General features: G+C 37.3%; 1 protein-coding gene across 2 annotated transcripts; it reads left to right on the top strand.

The window, feature by feature from the left end:
- Positions 1–66: 66 nt before the first annotated feature.
- LOC117307131 lies at positions 67–21,944 on the top strand. Of its 2 annotated transcripts, XM_033791799.1 has the most exons (10): positions 67–571; positions 1,324–1,461; positions 3,541–3,666; positions 11,159–11,241; positions 13,285–13,358; positions 14,789–14,893; positions 16,667–16,708; positions 18,194–19,273; positions 20,125–20,177; positions 21,044–21,944. In XM_033791799.1, the coding sequence occupies exons 2-10, from the start codon at positions 1,373–1,375 to the stop codon at positions 21,156–21,158; spliced, it is 1,767 nt and encodes a 588-aa protein (XP_033647690.1). In that variant the 5' UTR covers positions 67–571; positions 1,324–1,372; the 3' UTR covers positions 21,159–21,944. The 2 variants fall into 2 exon arrangements, with proteins under 2 accessions (XP_033647690.1, XP_033647691.1); XM_033791800.1 differs by lacking the exons at positions 67–571; positions 1,324–1,461; positions 3,541–3,666 and adding an exon at positions 8,032–8,199.
- The last annotated feature ends 5,119 nt before the right edge of the window (positions 21,945–27,063 follow it).

Genomic DNA, 27,063 nt, shown 5'->3' with positions numbered 1-27,063 from the left:
CCAGACACAAGAGCGCCACCAAGCGGTTATTTACATACAGCATGCTAAAAATAAAACGATGTTTTAGTGGTGGTGGGTGATAGAGTCTACAAAACAATACAAAAAATGGTGTCGTCCAGATCCTATCTGTGCTATCTGTGACTTTGTTGAGCTTAACAATGTTCTTTTCAGAGGTATTGTGTACTGTCTTGAGCCGCATGGGTTTAAATTGTAAACGCTAGACACAACACAGGCAACCTTTTGTACGGGTTGACCATTGACATTGTATGTCTATAAATTAAAAAACTCTAATGACTTTTTTTTAAATTGTTGAATCTCCACCCCACCGATCCTGACACTGCACAGCACACACTGCATAGGATTCCACTTGTTCTTCATGGTTCTTCCTACTCCTGACCTGAGTCCTCGCCCTAGGAAAACTAAAGACTAAAGTTCTGGCTACAAAGTGAAGTTTGGTCGTCTGCTCGGTAATCCCTGACAAGGAATTCGATCTGTACTTCGACCCAAGCCAAAGCAGTTGAATCAGCCATTTCTCTCAATCTACATACATACACCAACACTAACAGGAAAAGTGAGTGAAGATTTATTCGTTTTTTTATAACATAATAAACAACTCATCTGTACTGTAGTGTAAACTAAAGTAAAGAAAATGGGAAAGACTTCCATATTAAACTTAAAGTAGTACCAGTAGTATGTTTTTAAAAGATTGTTTTAGCCTTATATAATCATAGAAACAGTACCTGGGGTGCTGTACTCTTTTTAAATTAAACAAAAAAATGTTGACATCATCCGCGTGTACGAACCATGTACAGCGCCCAAGTTACTGAATAAAGAACCATCCATGATCCAGAACGTGGTGGGGTGCTGTACATGTAGGTCTACTCCTTAAATATTTGTTTTAAATCTCGGTTAGTGACTGGGTCTACGGCTATTTACACCTGTATAAAATAGTTAAAATGCAAGAGCATTGTTAAATGTTAATGTTAGTGTCCACTACTGGAAGCACCGCCCACCATTCCTCATATAGATGCTGAACAGGCTTTGATGAGAACCCACTGAGATGTAGATGTAGATGTAGATTTAAAGCACATAGAACGTATGGAAAGGCTCAATGTTTTTTAAGTTTAAAAAGCTTACTTTATTGAAGTTGAATGAAATTCAGTTGACTTGCCTGCCATATAATCCAGTTGTACTCTTATGGCTCACAAGGTTTTTTAGAAAGATGTGATTAATACCTATTCTTCGTCTTATAAATTACTTAATTTTTTTACTCAAGATTGTGGGAAAACTAAAAATGAATTATTGTGTGTGTTGTGTTTCTAGTTGCTTTGGAGCTATGTACCCAGTGTAACTGAAGGGAGAAAGACTTGCAATGGCTAACAGATATGATCCCAACGGGGGTGACCCCTGCTCAGTCTTCTTCAATGGATTCGCTAACGACGTCAAACCATCTGTTGTCAGGTAAATAGAATTACCTCCATGGTAGGATGAAGAGAGAATGGAAAACTTTCCGTATCCTGCCACCACTTTTCACTCATTTTCACTAAAAGGAAATCTCATTTGATTTTCAGATGTTATTTTATTTCATAATGAATTAAAAAGTGGTGGCAGGATATATATGTAAATTTTTCTGAGAGATTCCTGTGACTGCTTCTCAGAGTTTAGGGATTTTGCATTATAATTAGACAATCAAATTGTAAGGAGCTGGTCTTCACTGCATGGTAATGACTCATTGGGGTTAATGGATGGAACTAAAAGCGAGGGCGGTCAAAGAGAAATAAGCTTCAGTGGGAACGCAAAGGGCGATCAGACCCTGCAATTCGCTAGCAAAACGGTGTTCTTTTGAACCAATGCGCAATCATACTCAAGTGGGAACGCGACTGCGATTTCACGCCTGCAACCAATCTTGTTGTGGGATCCTGATCTCACAGTTGTGGATCCAGTGGGAACGTGGTCTTAAACTTTAAAGCTGACACAATTATACTTCGATGGAGGATAATTACTTTTGAAGTATGGTTTTGTTGCATGCCATTGCCTATCTGTCTTGGTGCATTGGACTCGAGTTCTGATGGCATGGCTGAATCATCAGAGTGTGGGTTTAAATCCTGGTCCATGACGCTGTTGATAATTGTCCTATCATATTAATTTTTGGTTTTTACCCATACACCGATGTGTGTTAGCACTGTATAATACTCAGTACTTTTCCGAGTCCTGTGAAAAAATATTACAGGCATGTTACTCGGGTGGGATTCGAACCCACGATCCCTGTAATTCTAGAGCAGTGTCTTACCAACTAGACTACCGAGGTTGCCCGGTAGCCAGAGGCAGTTCGAATCCTATGTTTTGGCAGCGGGTACCGCAATGATATAATTGTAACTATCATAATTGCTTCTCTTTACCCAGATGCCCAGGTGTATAAATTGGAACCTGAATTAGCCGCTTAGCACTGATTTAAGCATCTTATGGTTGTATGCTCCCCAGGGAGTTGAAAAAGTTTGAAGACTACTCTAGTCAATTTGTTTGCCTGATGAACAGTGACATAGGCCTACATATTTTACTGCTACTATTACATTACAGGCCTGGAATTAAGTGGAGGTCATAAAGGCATGTCATGGCTGAGCGGTTAAGAGCACCGGATTCAACTCTGGTGTTTGATCAGCAGAGTGTGGGTTCGAATCCCCAGCCATGACACTTGCTACGTAAAATTGGGGAGGTAGTGCTTTCTGCTCTACCGGCCAGGCTTCGGATTGATGACACCCAAGCCTACATCCATATGGACTGTAAAGGGGGTAACCCTGTTTCAGCCCCAGGAGTAGGTGGCAACGGCCTCTGGAATAAAATAATTGTAGCCCACACCTTGAAGAGGCCTTCAGGCCTTGTGTGTCTGGCGACTTGCATAAAAAATAAATATATATAAAAAATTGCCTCCATTTCTCTGGTCTTGGCCTCGACGCCCCTTCAAAAGTTTCATATATAGACTTTTAAGATTTTCCAATGGCACTTAGTGCCTTCTGCATACTAGACATGGCCTTGCACTGTCAAACATGAAATTCAAGGCATGTTATTATTTGAGCTTTCACATTAAAAGTGACCGTACAATTTGATCCGCAATTCTTGTATTGTTCTTTTAGTCCTTAACATTGTTATATTATAAGCTTCCCAAGTAATTTGGAAAGGACTCTATTGTACTGCCAAGGTTACTGAAGTCATTTGTAAATGAACTGGTACTGTGCGAGGTGCGTGAGTTAGCCAGCAACCCTCGGGTAATTTCATGACACTATTGTCCTATAGTAAGGCATTGTACCATGCCTGGAGAGCGTTGACCTAAGCTGCCTTATTTGAGGCATTACATTGTTCTTCAGTGTATGGGACGTTTTGAGAATAGACCTAGTCAATCACTACTTAAAAAATCACATTTTTGTTAGGGAGGGTGGTTAAAAAAAAAAACAATATGTTTGTAAACATTGGGATAAAACCTATTCTAAATGGCTCCACGGCATAATTTGAGTTTCTTAATGATTTCTGATGTTTTGTCTACAGTGCGTATTTCCACGAGAAGGGTCACCCTAACCGAATCCTCTACCAACGTATTCAACCACAGCAGTTTCGGTTATATTTGGCACTGAAGTTTGAAAACCCTGAATCTGCGAAGGAAGTCTGTGAAAAGTGAGTTACCAATTTTGATATTCATACATGTGTGTACATAAGAAATAGTTTGTCGAACACTATGTTGGATAACGTCTATATCTACCAAACTTGCCCCCTCTCCAAGTCATCCCTAACAATATTGCATCCCGAAGCAGCCGCCCCCTACAATAAGTTTTAGCAATTTATGTACATGTAAGCCATCTCCTCAAAGTGACGGTGTCCAAAGTTAATTTAGATTCACGCACAAATTTGTTGGTGGCCCGACGTTTTGACATTAGCAGAGTCTGTTTCAAAGCCTTTGAGAATGGGTTGAAATGCCAGGCTGCCAACGAGCTTAAAGGCAGTGGACACTATTGGTAATTGTCAAAGACTAGCCTTCACAGTTGGTGTATCTCAACATATGCATAAAATAACAAACCCGTGAAATAAAAGCTCAATCGGTCATCGAACTTGCGAGATAATAATGAAAGAAAAAACACCATTGTCACACGAATTATGTGCGTTTAGATGGTTGATTTCGAGAGCTCAAGTTCTAAATCTGAGGTCTCAAAATCAAATTCGTGGAAAATTACTTCTTTCTCGAAAACTACGTTACTTCAGAGGGAGCCGTTTCTCACAATGTTTTATACCATCAACCTCTCCCCGTTACTCGTCACCAAGAAAGGTTTCATGCTAATAATTATTTTGAGTAATTACCAATAGTGTCCACTGCCTTTGCACCAGGTCCTTTTGGTTGGTGAGCAGTTTGCACTAGCAAATTCTATTGTCTATGTCCCATGTATTTTAGAGACTTGCAACTTTTCCTGTATTGTATGTACAATGTAAGTTTTAAATAGTTTTAAAGTAAAATCTAGTTAATTTAAAAACATTTCACGATTTTTTATTTTTTTTATATGCTCCCTCAAAAATCAAGTCAGGAAACAGCGTTATGATGTTTATATGTGTTTATTTCCATTTTTCCCAGAGATCGAACAAACTTTAATATGAATTGTAATGGCATGAATGAAAAGGCAAAGTAATAGAGTAAAACCATGGAGGTCTACCTCTTGGTTAAAATCAAAGGGAAGTAAGGAAATTAAGCAAAAAAAAAAAAAAAAACATAAATTTTCAAGCATATAAAAACACATCAGTAACCGAGTGACATTACCTTATTAAAGTGAAAAATGCATTTAAATAAATAACTTGATTAAAAATATTGATTGAAAGTACAAATTAAATCAAGTGAAAAAAAACCAAGTAATTGAAATAAGAGCAATAGGCTGTTGCCGTGGTTTTACTATGGTAGCTGTTGTGTTTAACAATTGCCACAAAAGGAGGGTCATACTAAATCTACACAGCAAAGCAGATTACCACAAACTGTATACACTGTCAAAACTCATTGCACAACACCCGATACTCAAAAGGGAATTTCCCTGTTTGTAGTTTGTGTCATGCGTGTACCCTCTCTAGATGGATGGATGGGGTGATTGTTGGTTGGCTCCTTCAAACTCTACCAGCAACTGACTCCGTCCTTATTATATTCATAACTCTGTAGTGTGTACGTCACATGATGTGCGCGCATCTGTTGTACGCGCATCTGCTGTAGGCGCATCTGCTGTACACACAAGATTTCAGCTACTTCCAACTAAGCTCCAAAGCTTGCATTCATTGTTCGACAAGTTTGACCCCCAAAAATCACTCATTTCAAATTGTTCAGTTAGCCATTTCTTTAATGACAAAAACTGATGATTCTGACAAGACATTGAGACTCTGCAAAACATAAGTGGAAGGTAAAGTCCCAAAACTAATTTTGGCATTTTTTCCTCCAGATGGTAATCGTTTGAGTAAGTTTGTGTGAAGTGGAGCTATTATTACAATTGCGAATTGGATTGGAAATACATGAATAATAAAATTTAACCTGAAATATAGTGTGACTTGTAAAAAGGGAGGTGGTTGGAGGAGGGAGGCAGGGTTGTCACCGCCATATGTTTCTCAGTCAGTATTTTGAGCTTTAGTCTGTAAGTGTACCATAAAACCAGTCAATTTGCAAACTAAAAAAGCACACACGTACAGAAAAGTTTGTTGGTTTGACGTACAACAGTGGGATTGGTTGGATGCTGGGTGAAAAAAAATACATGTTCTGATTGTAACATTTTTGTATTGTTAAAACAAAACTGTCACAGAATACGCCACATAGGCTTGGAATGCAGGGTGAAGATAAACACAATAACTGAAGTCACTTCCGTTACAGGAACTGGACACTATTGGTAATTACTCAAAATAATTGTTTAGCATAAAAACTTACTTGGTAACAAGCAATGGAGAGCTGTTGATAGTATGAAACATTGTGAGAAACAGCTCCCTCTGAAATAACGTTGTTTTCGAGAAAGAAGTTATTTTCCATTAAAATAACATTATTTGAATTTGATTTCAAGACCTCCGAATTAGATTTTGAGGTCCTAAAATCAAGCATCTGAAAGCACACAACTTCGTGTGACAAGTGTGTTTTTTCTTCCATTATTATCTCGCAACCTCAACGACCAATTGAGTTCAAATTTTCACAGGTTTGTTATTTTATGCATATATTGAGATACACCAAGGGAGGAGACTGATCTTTGACAATTACCAAGGTGTCCAGTGTCTTTAAAAGCTCTCATTCATTTAGAAACTGGTTAAAACAATATCAACTCAAACAGGCCGACAAATTGTATCACTAATTAATTGAAAGACCAATGGTCAAGTTATTTATTTTGCAAATTTTTTAAATGTTCACTGCTGCGTCTTAGCATTTTGTTTTGTATCTTTCTTTTTGTTAGTTATTTTGTCAAATTTTCTCCATATTAAAGATACTATGTCAGATTTTTTGCCCCAAACATTAAAAAATAGATGATTTTTTTTTAGTGAATGGTAATTCAAAGAGTATCACCCGCTCTAACGAAAAAAAGTTTAACTTTTACTTTTAATGGTCAGGAACCATGACAAAAATTTAAAATGTTTCTTATAAAACACATAAGAATTGGTCACGTGATATATTGTTGGGATCCCGACAAAAACTAATTTTGAGCACTTTATTTCACTGCTACTAATAATTAGCGCACTTTTTCGAGCAATGGCTCAAATGAAAGCTTGTAACTTTCTCGACCCCCATCCAAATACCTAATTTTTGGGTCAAATCGTCCAAAAATCTGACATAGCATCTATAAGTGCTTGTAAAATTGTCTCAATTTTGCATTCGTTTTTTTTTTTTTAACAAAGCAATAACAGTTATATTATAATAGCAATTAATACTAAACAGCATTCATAAAATACTATTATATTCACCTTGAAATAGATGGTCAGGTCCTTTTTAGTTTTAACTATAATTAGGATCAGTATCGAGGGTTGAGTATGTACCGTACAGAAAACTTGACAAAAATGGTGATAGATTTATAAAATATTAACCCCTCCAAGAAACGACACTGCATAGTTGGTTTTCCTAAAAAAAACACTGGACGATATAAAATAACATTATACCATTTATGTCCATTGTGTAAAATTTACTGATTAATTGTGGTCCCCATGCACTGAGACATGCATTGTTTATGTATTCATGTAAATGGTTTCCCTTGTAATAGCAGAGCAAATTTCTACCCGAAATGTATCAATTGCTACTCTGAAAAAATCACCATTTGCTGCTTCAATACCATTACTAGTATTGAGCATTCAGTGTGCACAAAACGAGTTTAAAGACAGTGAACACTATTGGTAATTACTGAAAATATTTATACACATAAAACCTTACTTGGTAACGAGTAATGGGGAGAGGTTGATAGTATAAAACATTGTGAGAAACGGCTCCCTCTGAAGTAATGTAGTTTTTGAGAAAGAAGTAATTTTTCAAATATTTGTTTTTGAGACCTCAAATTTAGGAATTGGGGTCTCGAAATCAAGCATCTGAAAGCACACAACTTCGTGTGACAAGGGGGTTTCTTCTCTCATTATTATCTCGCAACTTCGACAACCAATGTAGCTCAAATTTTCACAGGTTTGTTATTTTATGCATGTGTTGAGATACACCAAGTTAGAAGACTGGTCTTTGACAATAACCAATAGTGTCCAGTGTCTTTAAAATGCTATTTGCTAAATATTTTCCTTTGCAAACTTGCTGGCTGAAATCATTGCCTGTGTGTTGGTTTTTTTATTATATGATTGGCAACATTTGGCCTTACATACATCCACATGCCTGCCTAGAAACAAACACAAGACTTTTCAGTGTGTGCAATGATGCATGAAGGTCTAAACAGGCACTAAATAGGCTCTCCCCACGGGGGGGGGGGGGGGGGGGGGGGGGGGGGCTGTAGGAGGAGGAGGGAGGCAGACTAGCCCTCCAATGAGCAAAGCCAACGTGTCATTGACACTGCCTGCTTGATTTACTCATCTTGTGATCTCACACGCGTGATTTTCTCAGTGGATGTGTGGAGCAACTGGGAGGTAATGTTGCCATAAATTTTAATCAAGACAAACTCTGTACCTTGCTGTAAGACAGCGTATGGTGTGTGATGGCTCTGAAGATAATTGATAGTAAAAACAATGGTGAGTTAACAGCAGTATCACATAGTCATGCTAGTAGGTGATGCATGAAATAAATGAATTCATCATAATGTACTGGACTTCGTACAATTATATTCGATGTCAATTGATGTATTTGACGTGAAGTGAAACAAATTTGAAATTCTTTTAATCAAGGGGAATTTATTGTAGATCTAAACTTGCTGACTGATTATTCTAAAACTATGTTGATCTTTATTGGAAAATGGTGATTATAACAATGAGATGCATTGTATTGGTGTTCTATTCTGAATCATGAATTATGCGTACATGGCTATATTATAAGGATTAGGTCCTCCTAATTTCTTATTCCTCCATGGTGGAACTACACAGTGTATGCTGGGATATGTGTGTACATGTGCACATGTGCACATGAGTGAGCTTCTCTCCATCCTCTCACAGAGACACATTTTAAAAACTCAAGATGTTTTTTCAAGGGGGGTTGAAGGTTTTAGGATGACCGGGGCGGTGAGGAGTAATGAGCCACTCCCCATCCTTTGAAAATGTCCCATAGGATGGTGTCCCCTGGCATAAAATAAAGAAGACAAAATGAAGTGCGGAAAAGAAAGATTCTGTATTCTTACTAGTCATACATACAGTAAGTAGGATGACATCCTATTCTATTGAGGTTTAGTGTTTTAGTAAATGGTCGTCCAAAGGCTGGATGGAAACTGTACACTGTAGTATAGGCTACCACTCATAGACAGACATGAACCATCTGTCTAGAGGATACCATTATTATTTAAGTAGATTTAAAACTATGTAGCCTAAGTGTTATTAAATATTATTTAATATAAATAGAATTCAACTGAAGTTAGACAGACCGGGGTTCTCGTCAGCACCAAAACGACAATCCATCACCAACTACATTAGAAGCAATGTTAGAAATATTGCAAGTAACCATTCTTTCTGAATACAAAGCACACATAATGTAAGTCAGGAATAATGGAATGCATGATAATATCAGAGTCTCATGGCCGGGTGGTTTAGAGCAACGAATTCAAGTTCTGGTGCTGATTCACCGGAGTGTGGGTTCGAATCCCGGTCATGACACTTGTGTCCTTGAGCAAGATACTTTACTACAATTGCTTGTCTTCACCCAGGGGTATAAATGGGTACCTGCGAGGGTAGAGGTTGATATTGTGAATGAAGAGCCACAGCGCCTTACAGGCAGCTCAGTGCTGTATACTCCCTAGCTAGAGGGTTGAGAAACATTACAGGAATGTTATTGGCCCTATGACCAGGGCACTAATGTAAAGCGCAATGATACGGTTATTGTGAGATGCGCTATATAGAATTTGTTATTATTACTATTGTTATTATACATAGATACAGTGTCCAGTAATTTTACAAAGTCACTGTTTTTATAACCAAGGGTGTCATGGTCTAGAAACCATGACTAAGGTAATAATACTGTATGTAGTGTTTGATGGACATGTATTCATATTTTTTTAATTTAATAATAATCATAATAGACGATTCTTATATGGCGCATATCACCGTGAGGACAAGAAGTGAGAAAAAGAAAGACAAGAAAAAAGGAGAAAATCAGTTTTTTTTTTTTAAGTCTTTCAAACACTGAAAAATTTGCTGAAAGTCTAGAAATGATTGATAAAATTGATCGAACAGATGTGCTTTAACCCATAATTAAGCCTCACATATATGGCTTTGAAATTTGTTCAATAATAAACATAAATTATTAATGACTTGATGTTTCAAGCCTAGCAGAGTCTATTTATTTAAAATTTTGTGCAATATCTTTTAAGTTTTGTTTAAATTTTATTAAATGTAAAAGATCTGAAATACAAGATTTGTTGAGATTTGGCGGGTAGGCTGATCTGCTGTTATTGGTGAGATACCGACCTTACATTACAATGCAAATTTATTCAACATTATTGAACACAGATACACATTCCACTATTTGAAAGTATTTATTGTGCACTACTAAATTATACATTTTGCATGCACATTATACAACTTAAAAAAACATGGCTGGTACAATTTAAGAAAGCTGACTTTAGCGCAATGTTTATGAAGCTTCATGTTTATGTTTATATCTAAAATGAGACACATTGGAGCATATGTAGGCAGGGCAAAATGTATCTCCTGACTGTGCAGTCCCATAGTCTGAGATTAGCAGGGCATTCATACAGAAGCACCAAAGAACCTGTCTCTCAGCTCATCACCTGGTCACCGAAACATGGAAGGAGAAACAGGGGGAGACAAAGGCTCAGCTATACAGATGTAGTTGCTAGGGACATTGGGGTGCTTCCAGCTGATTTTCCCAACCTAATGAGAGATAGACAGGGATGGGAAAGCCTCAACATGATTCCTACCCCGGTCGACTAGAGAGAGAGAGAGAGAGAAAGTGCAGTCCCAAACCTGGCATAAATTATGCCACTCTCAATATTACAAGTTCAGACCAAGATTCCCCTAATATTGCTTTGTGTCTTTGTCTCCTTGTCTGAATTCCATTTTATTACTTCATGGGGCTTGACATGTCAAATCACTGAGGTACAGTCAAATTAATTGACATTTCTTTATAAGTGCTGGATGCAGTAAGGTTTTCTGCTTGACCTTGTTTTCTATGTAGCTTGAGTGTTGTAGAGTGCAATCATTTTTTACTACCTTGGACTACCTGCTGAGGCAGACCTACAAATAGACTGTGGAGGTTGTTTGGATTTTATGAATGTAGAAGCTCTCATGTGTTGGTGGAGCGTTTCAACTGCAAAACAGCAGTTCACTACATTGCAGCCGAGTGCGCTGACAATTCATAATGAGAAAATAGAATTAGCCTATTGCAAACTGCTTACCAATCCAAAGGACCTATGGTATAAATGCAAAATAATAGTTGATGGCGTGACGATGTGTTTTCATCTTGAATGATAACAAATATTTTGCATTATTTATTTATTCTCTCCCTTTTATTTACATTTTTCTTCAGGTTTAACAAAAAGATAATTTTTGGCTACAAGATTTTGCTCTCTTTCTTCAAGAAGACCTTTTTGAGGCGGAACTACTCGTCATGTAAGTATTATTAAAGCAACTTTTCTTTTATATTAGACATAGGCCTACTAATGGTGGAATTAAACAAACAAAATTCAGACAACAATTGACAACTTGATTTGTTATAGAATTCGGTTAGGTTTGTGATGATTATAAAATTTCTCTTTGAGTTGTGGTTGTTCTGAAAAGAAAATGCAGTGTGACTTGGGAGGTTTGGTACTGGCATGAATTGACACTTAGCTTTAAGATTGGAACTAGTCAACTGCATTTTAATTTTCCCCTCTCACTGTAATATTTTGTCAATTTGCCTGTATTTAGGTGGATGTTTTATTTTAGTGTGTATATTTCTGTCTTTTTAATCTGTGTAACGTTGTCTTTAACAAATAACTGTTCAGTTTTTACGTGCCAATGAAAACTAAATTTCTGTATGTATATTTATAATGCGCACAATAAAATTCTGAATTCTTAATTGTAATAATTAACAACCCTGGTACTTTGTCTTTACGATTGGTGACCAAGGGTCTTTTCCAAACCGATAATTACCCCTGTGGCCTATACCGTTGTTGAGCTGTTCATAAATGAATGCACCCTTCATATTTATTAGTTCTGGATCAATATTCTCAATATTAACTCTCTAGATACATGTAGCAGCCCAGCAATGAAAGGGTCTCCTCTCCCATGCCTTTCCATACTAATTAATTGAACCCTACTGTACTGTTGGGCAGTAATCAGGCCAAGGTCAGACCAGACTATTCAATATCATTCAATGCAGCTTTTTATGCGCCCTTTGACTGTGCCAGCAATATTTTTTATCCTGGTTTTTTTCCCCGCAACTTTCAGAACAATTTATTTTATACATTGTAAATATTTGTCCCTCCTTAATCAATTATTTCTTAAATAATGTGAAATAGTGTGTTTTTTTTTCTTATTTTTTAATCTCTGTATATTTTCCTGTAATTCGACCTCCGGTCGCCATGGGAATTTGTTTTTAAAATAATAAACCAATTATGAATGAATGAATGAATGAATTGTGGTTTTGAATGCAGATTATAAATGTTCCATCCCTTTGGATGGAACAAATTCCTGTACGTGTATGTTTATGATTCGAACAAGACAATTCTTAATTCGCAATTCTAAATTAACAACCCAACAGCCCTGATACTTTGTCTTTACGATCGGTGACCAAGGGTCTTTTCAAAACCAACAATGACCTCTGTGGCTTATACCATTGTAGCCTATAATTGTAGGTTGAATGTGTTTTGTATTACACTAAAAAGAACACAGTTAAAGTTATTGCTAGAGAGATCACAAGTTTGCCCCAGGTTTGTTTGCCCAACAATTTTCACAAATTTGTTATAAAACGATAAAAATTGGCACTTTGAGATACAACGCTACACTGTAAATCAAATTGGTATTTATTATTATTATTATTAAAATCATATTTAGTGGAGATGTAGTAGAAGTAATGGTAGCTTGGGCATGTTGATGTGTATAAAACAAGGATCTCTGAACAACAAAGAGAGGAATATGCAAAATTTGATAAGATTGCCAATCCTATCCAATTTTCTAATGAGGTCTCCATAGCAATAACAAAATAATTGGCTTTTATAAAACAATTAATTATTATATATTATAGCAAAACCAAATACAGTGTGATCCATAGATATGTTACGCCACACTCGGGGTATGCATAAATAAAAAATAAAGATAATTGAACACAAAGTAATAAAAACCAATGATTTATAAAACAGAATAATATTTTTTAAACAATGGCTAATATAACTTGCGCTGCTTGCATTTTACTTTTACAAAACATTGTTCTTTGTTGGGCCTGTCAGCGAAGCATACATTAATGCATTAATTTTGATGGCTTTCTGAGTGGATGGAGTCGGTTTGGCGTCATGCATCGCTGCAAAGTGAGAGCTGACAATAGGCGGGTTGACAATGGGCTCCTTACTTGACATTCAGTCCCATGTGGCTTATGCTTGATAATAATCGAGAGCTTAGTTGAATTGACTGATGATTTTTGTGTTTATTAGAAATGTTTTTTTGTTTGTTTTAAAGATCCCTTTATGCAGGATCGACTTCGGAAGATGCGAGCTCAGGCTGCCAGGAGGCCATTCTGCTTCAAGAAAAGGGTAAATAAATAAATTAATTAATTAACATTTCTTAAAATTATATTGGTGTTGCCCACAGTGGCTGACCATCGGCTAATTCTTTATACACTTAAAGAAAGTGGACACTATTAGTAATTACTCAAATAAATATTAGCATAAAACTTTACTTGGTAACGAGTAATGGGGAGAGGTTTATAATTTTCCACAAATTTCAGAATTAGATTTTGAGGTTTTGAAATCAAGCAGCTGAAAGCACACAACTTCGTGTGACAAGGGTGTTTTTCCTTTATTATCCCACAATTTCGACGACCAATTGAGCTCAAATTTTCACAGGTTTGTTATTTTATGCATATGTTGGGATACGTCAAGTGGACTGGAGACTGGTCAGTGACAATTACCAATAGTGTCCAGTGTCTTTGAAGTTAGAGTCATAGATTGGTAAGCACTCCAAAGATTAGTGACAATGAAATCTTTGTGAGACGTACTGCATCTGTTGCATAGCATCAAAAAGCGCAATACCCAGAGTTAAAACAGCGTAAAAACAGGGTTTGATATGGTCGTTGCAGCATAGATAACACACTCTTGTTGGTATGGATCGACCAAGCAGAATTGAGATTCAATTTGGGGTGGTTTTTTTTGCAGAACTTTGGGGTTTCAGTTTTTCTAGCAAATATTCAGAAGTACACAACATCCCGCCTTTCAGCAGCAACTAAAAACATGGATGTCTACTCGTGCATTCTCTACCAAAGGACTATTTGTATTGTCTGGACACTCTCTTGTCTACATGAAACTGCGCCATCAGTTTAAAATGTTGTAAACTACTGGGGTTTTTTAAAGTTCGCCGAACCACCCTATCATCTGGTTTCAACAACTTGCTGCAATCCTTCTCCCAATATTTTCCTAAGCAAAATAATGTCCTCTATCTTATTTAACAATAACACTTCCTTTGGCCCATTGTCAAGATTATGTTAATTGCAATCAATGAGAAGCGCCCAACACATGTACAGTGAAGGTAATACAATCAGTGAAAGTAAGATATATTTTATGAGTGTCATACACAAGCCACCACTGAGCAACAAGATGTTTAGAAAATTGTAAACAGCAAAATCACTGGAACATGATATGGGCCCAATTTCATGGAGCTATTTATGCACAAACAGTAGCTAAGCACAACAAAATTATGCTTACTAGAAAAAGATTACCAGTCAAAATAGCATTCCTAATGTGACATATGTAACTGGTACTCTGCTCATTGTTACTCTCTCACTCCGTCGACCCAAGTTACTTGAGACAAGCAAGATGATACACACGCCACACTTCACGATCCCTCTTGCAGCCAGCTAGGTCATCCGTAGTCTCCAACCATGTATCTTTCATTTCTGTAATAACACTTGATGTGGATTAGACAGTACACTATGTTGAATTGACCCTATATATTTCTTGCTCAACAGTTCAACAGCCACCTCTCCCCAGCCCGGAACTTCAGGTCTCGATCAAGACGACGAAGTCGCTCCTCCTCAAGCAACTCGGACAGAAGCATCAGTCCGAAGAGAAAGGTAGACGAGCAGAAACTATGAAAGATTACCTGTTGCCCGAATAGTGTAAAAGTGATTTTAGTTCATTAGTTTGATTCCTGCCCTATCCCTGATCCCAATATTCGTGAGCAGATGTTGGAATCCCATCGAGTCTAGATCAAGGTTATAGCCAGGATTTACTATAAAGGGTGTTAAAATTTGCTGCAAATTTAGAAAAAATGTTGGTCCAAGTAGTTCAGTTACAATACATTTACATTCAAATGATAGATAAAACAGGCTGTCCGAATTTAAAACAGACACCCCTATGCCTAACACTATGGTATTTGTGTAAGATCTGCTTTAGGATGGCTGGGGAGTAGTGCTGGGCGAATAGTGAAATTTTGTTTTTCGGATACCGCTGGCCAACTATCCGAAATTAACCGGATATTCTAATAGTTTTTTCGACGCTAGAGGGTGCTGTTCGTTTGTGAATGAGATCTTATGGGCGGATTGATATTAGTTTTAGACAGTGTCACTCGGTTCATTCATAAAAATGACCGGATCTAATTTAAAGATGGCGATTTGCTTTTTCTTTTGATCGTGATTGACTCTACGTGAAGGAAAACTTTTGTAATCGTCAGAAATGTCATTGTTTTAACTCTTCACGGAGGTGAGCATAGTTAAATACTTAATTTTTGCTGTTTTATGCTGTCTTAATAGAAGTTTCATAAGGATTCAGACAAAACATTCATATCAGTTGTCGCCCGACGTCCGCGGATATTCGGATATTAAAGAATATCCGGTTACTCGGTTGTAATTACAGAATTATCCGGTTTGTAAATAGGTATTCGCCCCCTATGCTGATATCCGGTTAAGAAAAAAAAGGCATTCGCGGTTACGGATAGGAAAACCTATTCGCCATTAACCGGATATTCGAATAATTCGCCCAGGCCTACTGGGGAGTTGGTTCGCATCCCACCTGAGAGCATAACAAAAACAGTTACTGTTATGTCAAGGATTTTAGTGCATGTTTGTAATGAGCTTATTTTTGATTTCGGCAATCAAATTATGCAGCAGTGATTTTGGAGGTTCTTCAAAAAATGTTGCCTCAAATTTAACAGTTTTGTAAACTGAAACGGATTTAATACTATGTTCTGGTAGGAACTTCATAATCAGTGAGCTTTCAGGTGGAATTATTTTTCTGGTGGATTGGTATTGGTATGAACTGTGAGATGTCAGATTAAAAACTAATTTATAATGCATCAAATGTATCACAATATTTCCTGTACTTTTTTTGGTTGTCATGATAACAAAGTTGAGAATGACATTCAGATTTGAAAGTCAACAAGCAGGAAATCAACTTTTAAAGCCAATACTCAAATAATCATGGTCAGACTTTTAAAAAAGTGTGCAATGAATATTGTTCTATCAACTGTGGGCTTTGTTTTAAATCGCAACCATCAGACCAACAGGTTTAAGGATTCCACTCTGCCTGGTGCAATTTGGCTTTTTATTAGCAGATGGTCGAGATAAATTGGTTACTGTACTTTCTATTTGTTGTACTTTCTACAGGATGTTGTCGATCACTCTTTTATATTTTTATGTTTCTGTAAATTTGTAATTTGTTATTCTTGTTGCCTATTGCTGTTATGTCTTTACTTGTATGTATTATCCTTCTGCACAGGGAGGATAAATTTAGTTCTCTTTATCATGACAATAAATGTTTTAATCTTTAATAAATTTATCTGTATCCAACTGTCTCAATGGCGAACACAATAACTTATTTGTGTTTCTTGTTTGTTTCATTTGCTACAGCGAAGAACAAGAAGCAGAGAGAAAGTCAGCAGTAAACGAAGAGTGAGTTTTAGTCACTCGCAGATTACGGTATATTGATTTTAGATTATCTCTCATTGGCTGAGAATAGTTCATCGTCATGGTCACCACTCATCACATGATCACGATGCTTCTGCGAGTGTAAACCGACACGACCAGGAATGGGTTTGAATTAATCACAGGTCCAGAGTTAAATCTGTCAGGAAGTACTGTAGGATAAAAGAACATGTACAAATAAAGACATTATGTTGGGCCTGGTTTCCTGTTTTTGGTAAAGTCACTGCCAGTGCAAGTAAACATACCTCATTTAAAGGGGCACCAAGGCCAAGATCTGAGAACCGCTGGAAATATTCTCTTATTACTGACACCATGTGTGTGCCTACCTGCTGGGTAGATTATGTTTCTTTTGAGAACTTGTAGTATATTCTACTACCGTGGAGTAGATTTTTCGGGAGACTTCTCAACTACCACAGAGTAGATTTTTGGAATGCGGGAGACTTCTTGGTTCTGAAAAGAACTGTCCTGCTTTTTAACTACTACCTGGGCGGAAGGTAGGAAATCGGCAGTGACTACTTATTTCGCTTAGTTGACCGAGGGGACTTCATGATTTTTACTACTGCGGAGTGAGTTCTTTTAAATTGACAAGCTTGCTTCAGTCATGCAAATCATAATACCATATCAAAGCTCATTGTCAGATCATACTTTGGTCAACGATGTGATCCAGTTACGACTAAATTCAAGCTTTCTAAATACCCCCCCCCCAACAGATAAATTTAAACTCATGTGAATTAGATAATGACAGCAAATCTCCTCTGTTTGTGCAATTCATAATGAGCTGATTTCAATATTTTTGCCTCAACATTTTTTTAAGTGCTCACACATTCTATAAGTCTGTCCCTAAACATCTTAAAAGTGTCTATAAGTTCAAATACAGTTTTTTATTCATTTTCTCAATGAATAGAGTCCTTATGATTTTGTTTTGAAAAATTTTACAAGTTTCTTACCTCTGATTAAAATGGTGTAAAATGGCAATTTATTTTATACCCAATCAGTGCAAAGTATTCCCATACACCAATGATGTTGTCACATGTTGTCAATAGAACACTCCCCCTAATCAAGGATGCTAACACTACTCACTGAGTACTGAGTATACAGTGCTATTAACACACATCGGTGTATTGGTAAAGAAAAATTAAAACACTATTCACATTTTCCAGAAACTCCTCAAATGTTTTCTTTTTCAACAAGTGTATTGTTATTAATTTCATTCAACTGTCTTGAGCGCCTGTGAACAACTTTGGTTGATTTTGGTGCTATCTAAAGTCCCTCTGATTGATTGATTGATTGATTGATATCAAGTGTCTTAACAATTTTGTATGAATGTAGTCTTACAACTAAGTACAGATTCATTTAGTAAGCAGTGAATAAGGCAAACAAGTCATAGCCTACTTTTACCCAATTTATTTATCAACTTTTATTATTTGTTTCATTCGTTTTTTTTGTCACTAGGACCGTTCCCATTCACGCTCTCGATCATCCAGATCCTCAAGGTCTTCGTCAAGATCTCGGACGCCCAACAGATTCTCTCTCAGCCCAAGCAGTTCTAAAAGATCAAACTCAAGTGTCGACCGCTTCAGCGATAAAACAAGTTATTCAAACAAACGAAAAGTACAATCTAAAGTATCCATTGTGGACTCCAAAAAGTACAGCAAGAAAAGATCCAGGTCTATGTCTGAAACTGAGAATTCCCCTACGAAAGGGAAACTAGTGTCCCCATCACCTCATAAGGAACGATTCTTGAGTAACTTTTCTCCTGTATCCTGTACAAGTGACGATGACGCCATGTTAGCAGCAAGTACGTCACCTAAACCAGCCCTCTGTCTAAGGACAATGACAGCTAAGCATGCCACTGTGTCTATTCACCCTGAGCTGAAGGTGCAGATGGATGTAAGCAATCACACTGCAAACTTATTCTCCCCTAAGTCTAGTTCTCATAGTAAGAGGGAAGATTGGGATGCCTCTGAAGGTGACTCGACACCCCTGGAAGGAACCCCTTCACCAAGGGGCCCAGGACTGGGACCATTATCCCAGCTGTCCCCTAAACCGAGCTACAGCGTCTATGGTAAAGTGGGTACCTTCAAGGAAATTAAAACAATGGATCGCCCGTGGCAACTCAAACCCCTCACTATAAGAGATGAGGGTTCAACAAGCCAGGTACCAACTCAGGTCGAAATGCAATCCTTCACTATTTCCGTAGCAAACACCAATGCCCCGTTTGACGGCAGCAACAACACGCAGGCGGGAAACCGCATTGTCGTCCAGAACAATCGGACAGAGACGCCTTATAGTGTCCCTGCAAGTTGTGGGGCCGTGGGCAACGGACAACAACAAACCCTGACATCACCAACGAGACCGCAATCTCATCCTAGCAGCCATGATGGGGGCTGGTCACCAAGTACTAGTCAACGGATACAGAGTCCAACTGCATCATCAACTATAAAAGTTAACGGCTTGAAGAAGCCAGGGCAGCCTGACTTCAACCAAGACAGGCTGGAGAGGCTGAAGACAAAGAAGGAGGAGATAATCAAGGTAAGTCTTGCACTCAAACTTAATCGTACCTCGATTTTAGCCCTAACCTCCCATTGAAGATATCAATATACCCTGATTAGGGAACATGTGAGTTTCGCAACAGTGGTTTTCCATTTAATGTATTCCCTGTGGGTATGTGACAATACTGGTTAAAATTCCATTTGGTGCTTGACATTGCATGGTGTACCCCATCCCCTCCTTGCGTCTTCATTGTTTTCTTGAAATATCAGGAATTTATTACAGGATGTTAATTTAATCCTTTTTTTTGTGGTGGTGGGGGGGGGACGGGGGTTTAGTTCTGTGCAAGAGGAAAATAGTGTGTAAAAACTAAGGGAACAATTGTCAGGTATACCATCTGCCACATATCTAAATGCTTTTCATTTTGATGTAATAATTGCACGTAGAATGAAGAACAATGTTTGGTTTATTCAATGGTGTGTGGTATGAACTGTGTGCTGTCTAGAGCAGGGATGTCTTATCCACATATTATTCCTACTTACTTCCAAGGACCAAGTTTCTAATGCCTGCTTAATACAACAATCTGTTATTCCGGCCCAAATGTGCATCCCTCAAGGGGTACCTAAACTCAACCACCACTCGTAGTCCAGCTTTCTCCTGAAGACAACATAGTAACTGTTTTAAACGTCCAGACCATACTGGCTCTGTTACAGAGCCAACACTCCCAAATTGCACATAGTTGTACCCACAAGTTTACTATTTATTTAATGTTTCTTCATATTCTGTTCTTCGGTCAAGAATATTCTGACCTTCTTTGGATTTTCATTTGATACATACCCAAAATGTTAGTTACACTTTCTTAGTTTCTTGATTTGATTATTTTGTGTATGTAGGCATACAAGCAAGACTGTGACACGTTTGCCACTGTAGTCAGAATGTTGATCAGGTAAGCAAATTATTCTACATTTTGAGGTCTGTTACAAACATATTTTTTTATATTTTCAAAATGCAAAGAAATTCTGTGATTGGTAGTTGGGAATAAAATTGGTGAGTTTGAATCTGCGAGCTTATTGATTGTAAAGTTTAAATACCAATGCAAATTTTTATTTTATTTACACCAAACCAAAATGATGCCGCATACAGACATATGTTTCAATAGACTATGCAAGTCCTGCGTGAATCATCAACGAGTAAGCAACTCGATTATATTTCTCTATTCAATCAATTTTGTTTCAGGTAGTGTATATTTATCCTCACTCGGTGTATCCAAACAGAGGCAAAACCCAAAAATGTGAACGTTTGGGCCCAATTGGTCATGACGCTTTTTATAGACTCTTTAGGAATGTGCATTAAAACTTCAGTAAGATGTTCATTTTCACCAATTCCAGTATATGGATGAAAACTGGAGAACAAACTCACTAGTGGTTTCATCAGACCTGCAACTCATCACAGCTGGTTTTCTCCTTTTACTGTACAACTACAGAGGACGTGATGAGCTGGTTGTAATTATGTTGTATATTGAAATTGGTATAATTAACATATTTACTGAAAAAAAACACCCACGTTGTAAAGAATTGTGTGCTTTTAGATGCCTGAGAAAGGCTTCAAGCCTGAAGTCTTTCTCAGATTCAAATTTATTGGTGAAAAATGACCCGTCACATTTCTTCCTTCTTCTCGTTCACCAGACTACTTGCCATCCCCAAAACACGCACCACTATTGGGGAAAAAAGCTTCCACGCTGCTGCCCCAAACTTCCCCTGTTAGTTAGAGCGCTTTATAAATACCTTGTATTATTATTATTATTATTATTAGGAAAGATGCCGGACTGGAACAACGTCTGCAACAAGCTCTCAGAGAAAACCTGACGGAGATCGGTCAACGTTGCGTACAAGAACTACAGGATGTTGTGGATCAAATGAAAGACTAGAGAAGATGTTTCTACAAGACGTTCATGTTGTTGCAGCCATTCGTTCGCTGTATCAGGAGTGGTACTTGTATCTCATTAGATCAGGACTAATTCTCACTGATAAAGGGGCAAATATTTGTGGCAGAAGAAGCTGCCATTGACGTTACTAGTGCAAATGGTCAATAAACAAATCCAAAACCTTGTTTTCATCCAAAATCCTCCAAAGTAAAACTAGCCGGGACATAAAGCTGTAGGTCCTGTGTGTTGTGTAATGAATGTACAAGAACCCAGTACACTTATCATTATTGCAAGAAGGGGTTTGGCTGCACAACATCATCTTGTCACAAGGGGCTACATTGGATGCAAATAAATTGGTCTTATAAAATCAAGCATAGCTTTATATACCTGTTAAGCAAAATCATGAACGCTTAGAAAAAACAATCTTCTATTGTTATAGAAGGTTCTAGTACTACAGTCCTCAGTCTAACCAAATCAAACAAATCATGCTGTTGCAGTTGATTGGTGTGGAGTGTTTTGCGATCATTCTCTCTGAAATTCAAGTGTGAACTGTGTTATAGCAAAAGTTGATAAAATTATGAACAAAAACATCTTCATTACACTTTTTTTTCTCAGTGGACCTGTTTGAATTGTCTGTACACAAGTCATAACCAGGCTTTGGGATTTATTTGTAAATATTTGATGTCTTATTGCCCATAGGACAGACACTATTGATCATTGTCAAAGACCAGTCTTCTCACTTGGTGTATCTCAACATATGCATAAAACTGCTAAACCTGTGAAAATTTCAGCTCAATCGGTTGTCGAAGTTGCGAGATATAAATGAAAGAAAAAAACACCCTGGTCACACAAAGTTGTGTGCTTTCAGATGCTTGATTTCGAGACCTCAAATTCTAAACTTGAGGTCTTGAAATCAAATTCGTGGAAAATTACTTCTTTCTCGAAAACTACGTCACTTCAGGGGGAGCTGTTTCTCACAATCTTTTATACTACCAACCTCGCCCTATTACTCGTAATCAAGAAAGGTTTTATGATAATAATTATTTTGAGTGATTACCAATTGTGTCAACTGCCTTTAATATTGCTGTCACTCTGTGGGAGTGTAAAGTTTTGTGTGTTGGTATAAGGGGTATAGTTTCTGAGGTCAATGTTCAATCTTTTGGTAAAACTAAGATTGGTCGGTCTTAAAAGTAGAGTCTAGATATACCATTTTGATATAAACAATGAGAACTTTGTAAGGTGCCCATGTAAATTATTCAAGGTTTCTAACAATACTGAAATTTGACTTGATACTTTATTTTTGTAACAGTGTTTAAACAAATGTGTATAATAAAGAAGAAAAAAAAGATTGATTGAGAAAAACACAGTGAACAATTTGAAATTTAAAAAACTACTTAACAAAACATACTTACTGCATTGTTTGTGTGAAGTAGTTAGCATTGTGATTCAAATGTTGAGATTAGAAAATGTAAATTCTGACATTTGTGTAGGTATATAGTGAGAATATAATCATCACTAATGAAGCTGTTCTTTGGAGTGTATTTCATTTTTGCGTGAAGAGTGGACCTTTTCATCCGCTTTAGGGACCATTCAAAATAATCAATGTTTACAATATTTCTCACAAAATTGTGAAAAGAAATTACCAAAAATAAAAATTCAGTTTTAAATCGAAATTATAGCACTAAAATCAAGTATCCCAAATGAAAAGCTTTGTTTTCTCCTTTTTGATTTTTTAAAAGAACTGCTCGCTCTTGTCCGGTATGAGCATTGACAGTTTTACTACGAGAATTTGATATTTGTATATATATATGTATATACTTTGTACATTCATGTTGTCTTCGAGTCCTAAATGATTTTAAAAACATAATTTTAATGCCAATGTTCCAGTATGATTGCATTTCTGGGGAGAAATCCCCCTAAAATAAATGAACATTTGCTCTCTGTAAATCAAAATTATGATGTTAGTGTTCACTGATGTTTGGGCGCCTTGGTTGGGGTTTGAAAACAAAAAGAAAATTGAGCGCTGATGGTGCTAGATGGGGAGCTGGTGGTCAATTGCTAAAACATTAAATACGCATGAGTCTGCACTGATGTATTGTTACATCATAAGAGTTGCTTGCTGAAATGGCGTCCATTGCACATGTTTTATTTCAGCCCGAGTCCCCCATCTATTGCCTTCGGCACTCTACAATCGTTGTTTCAAACCCACAATAAAATAATTATAATTATAATAATTTGGGGGGCTAATCATCCTTACTCGCAACTAAGAGCTGAATTGCGAAGGACGCGGCTACACGTGTTCGCGAGAAGCTGGCATTCAAGGGCGCCTTTGGCTGCCAGCCACATCAACCCATTATGACCACGGAGCACAGCCAGAGATCGAAAGAGATCGGATGGTCTGGAAAACCGACGTGGCACAGCAGAGAATCAACACACAACTCAACTCACATATGGCCCCGGCCGGGAATCGAAGCGAGGTCACCTTTACGCACGGCGAGCGCTTTACGCACAAGCCAACCATGCCACCCCACAAACTGCCACTTTCAAGAGCAGGGGCGGATTGCACCAAGTGGTCTAAAACCAGTCTATGCGCTATAGCCGGCTAACTTGAGACGCGCTTAGACAGTCTTTAATTATAGACCGATTGCAATAGCGCGGTCTATAATTATAGCCAGTCTTAAATCTTAAGCCTGCTATGAGCTGGCTATAATCGGTCTTTGTTTTGTTTTTTAAAGATGGCGCTGCGTTTGTTAGTTGTAGATGATTTGATACAAAGAGCTCTAGGATGAGATTGTATTTTATTTTTAAATAGATTACACCCATGGGAGGCATTATGATGATGATCAAGGTGACTGTATCATAAAAATGTATGTTCCCAAAAGATGATACAACTCACAGATTTGATATCCGATGAATGTGCCTGCAGAGTGCTAAGCATTATGAGACATTTGTTTGTATTTCATTACTTTTCAGCGACTTATCTAAGACCGGCTTATTGCAACAGGCTTAATGACTGACAGCTAAGACCGTCTAAGGCAGATAGCCTGCTATAACTGACTGGTCTTAGACTGCTGACTAAGACCGTTTTATTGCAATCCGCCCCAGATGTGTGAACTAGAACCTAGGCTCAGAGTGTCAAATGGTTCAATGTTGCTAGCAGCCAAAAGACGCCTTGTTGTGCCTGCAGCTTGACCAAGTTGTAGCTGCATCTTTCGCTGCGAGTAAGGATGAAAACACTCCAAACGAACTATTATATACAAAGTCACCATACATCCCTTCTGTTTTGCTATTTTGCAGATACTGTATTCATGATACATGTGTTTTAGAAAATCATGTTTGAGCTTAAACTATTTTTGCAAACTATTGTTTAGGAGATTACCTACTATTTTTTCTGTTAAAGTCTACTACCAAAATGAAGTTTAATTCTTCAGTTATACTTCTCTTTGATGTGAAAGTCTTTGAGAACTGCCATGAGAAAGCTTCAAGTTCATAATTGCATTTATTCAAATTGAGCATAGGAGAGTGCTCTATTAATTATTGTAGAATGATTTCTTGGCAATAACTTTACTTCCATTTAAATTGCAACCCCAGAGCCAAAAACCCAATAAGTGCAGTTTCCTTAGCACCATAATTTTGTCTTCTAACTTTTGTTAAGAAATAAAGTTCAATTATTTTGTAGTGGTTACTTGTGGAGCATACAGTACTTTATATTACGGTGTTAAGATGTTCTGGGCTAAAAACTAGCCTTGTTTTTAGTTGTTTACTAATATTGGAATATTAAGTTTGCAACAACCCACTGTTACCTTATTCTCTTGCAGGCAAGGGCATCATTTTATACGATTTTTGTTTCTGTTTAGGCCCTATGGGCACAACAGGAAATTTTTGTAGCAGCAGACTTACCAGGCAAATTCATTGCTCTTAGAAATGTGTTTATGCTCAGAACTACGTAAGCAATGACAAACTATGTAGGGTCTATTTCAAAAAGGTGTTTAGCGTAAAATATAGCTTGACAAAATGTCTTAGCTAAGCAAAAATTGAGTGAGGCACCAGCCACAACAATGCAATTCTTATGTAATTTTGGCTGGTAACCCGTCTCTGTTAAGCAATACTTTTCTGTGCTAAGCAAATGAAGTTGGGCCATGTAGTGTCCCAAACAAAGTCCATGTCATAGAGCTGCTTTAGCAACACATTTTCATTTACATAAACGGCTTACCAACCAAAATACCATGTAATGTATATCAGGTGTGACAGGTTACCTGCAAATTTCTTCTTATCAATCAAGTAAAGTATTGATTTTAAACATTTCCAATACTTAAAAGAGTTACCATTGAATACGCTGGCATTTAGATGTTAGTAAGAACTACAAAATTATGTTTGTTTGAATTGGAAGGAAAGTACAAAATAAAGAACAATAGCGACTAAAGTAAAACTATTAAAGTGTTGTTAATTTCAGGTTAATTTAGGGATAGAGGTCAAAAAATTAACGCTGTTAAACAAACTAAATGGAGAAAGGACGGCCAAAAACATACATGGTGATCAAAACCGGTATTCTATGTTGGCGCCGACTTTAAACAAGTTCGAGTGAGGGACTATAGTCGACTGCTGTCGATCATTTGATGATTTTGACTGGTACCCAGAATGTATTGCATGCATAGGTAACCATCCAACTTTGAATAGTGGTTGAGAAATGGCCGCTGCTCGGACTTGCTCATGGCTTTACGAATAAATTTTTCTTACCTACAACTTGGACAGCATCTTTCTTTTAAAGATGCTGTCAGATTTTTTGCCAATTTGACCCAAAGTTTAAAATTCAACAGGTATTTTGATGGGGGTCGAGAAAGTTACAAGCTTTCATTTGAGCCTTTGCTCGAAAAAGTCCGCCAATTATTAGTGCCTTTAATTCAAGCACAATAATAGACTGCCTATCAACAGGTAACTAAATAAGACTTAAAATTTTGTTTTTGAAGGGGCGCAGTAATTTTCATCTGGCACTTCTTTAGGGAAACTTTGTGTTTTTAATTGGAACTTTGCAAAGGGCACCATAGCATAAGCACAATTGCTGTGGATGAAGTGGGCACTTTTTTGAAGGCCTGAAATAACTAGCTGGACTGATGCATACCTTGTCACTAGACGTGATTGAAACAAAGGGCAGAAGAGGTAGAAACATTTAGCAAGATGGGCAGAATGAAGACTGAAGATATTTGAATGACACAATAAAACACTTAGACAAATACAACAACTATGTTACAATCAACATCTGTTTTATTGCAGCATTCTTTAAATAGAAATGTACTTTTATCAAGTCATTTCAACCAATCAGTTTAAAATACATTTTTTGACAAAATCAAGTAGATTTGAGAAATGATTCATGAGTCAAATGGAATATAGAAGTAACACCAGGGCCCATTTTCATAATGCTGCTTCTGCATGAAATATTGCTTTACAATGTTCTGCTAAGCAGAAATAAGCAGGATACCAGACACAAATTGTACACATGACATGGTATTTTGGCTGGTAACCATGTTCTGGTAAGAATAATGTTGTTGTGCTTGGCTGCTTATTTGCGCTAAAGCAGCTTTATGAAATTGGGCCTAGGAGTGAATGTTGTCCCAGGAAGTTAAAGGAACAAGTTGCCTTGGATCGGACGAGTTGGTCTATAAAAAGCGTTTGAAACCGTTTGTTATAAAATGCACATGGTTATAAAGATGTTTTGAAAGTAGAATATATTGATCCACACAAGTATCACTCAAAATTGCACGGTTTTCCTTTTACGTCGCGAACTATCACGGTCGGCCATTTATGCGAGTCAAAATTTTGACTCCCATAAATGGCCGACCGTGTTATTGGACGAGGTAAAAAGAAAACCATTGTATTCTACTTTTACAACATCTTTCGAACCATGTTCATT

The sequence above is a fragment of the Asterias rubens genome, chromosome 2 (genome assembly GCF_902459465.1).
Source record: "Asterias rubens chromosome 2, eAstRub1.3, whole genome shotgun sequence".
Taxonomy (NCBI): domain Eukaryota; kingdom Metazoa; phylum Echinodermata; class Asteroidea; order Forcipulatida; family Asteriidae; genus Asterias; species Asterias rubens.
The sequence above is the reverse complement of the archived record's forward strand: the minus strand, read 5'-3'. Positions and strand labels throughout refer to the sequence as shown.

Coding starts and splice junctions, on each gene's coding strand:
- LOC117307131 (XM_033791799.1), top strand. CDS start 1,373: ATGGCTAACAGATATGATCCCAACGGGGGTGACCCCTGCTCAGTCTTC. Junction 16,709..18,193: donor AAGTCAGCAGTAAACGAAGA/GTGAGTTTTAGT, acceptor TTTTGTCACTAG/GACCGTTCCCATTCACGCTC. Junction 19,274..20,124: donor AGAAGGAGGAGATAATCAAG/GTAAGTCTTGCA, acceptor TTGTGTATGTAG/GCATACAAGCAAGACTGTGA.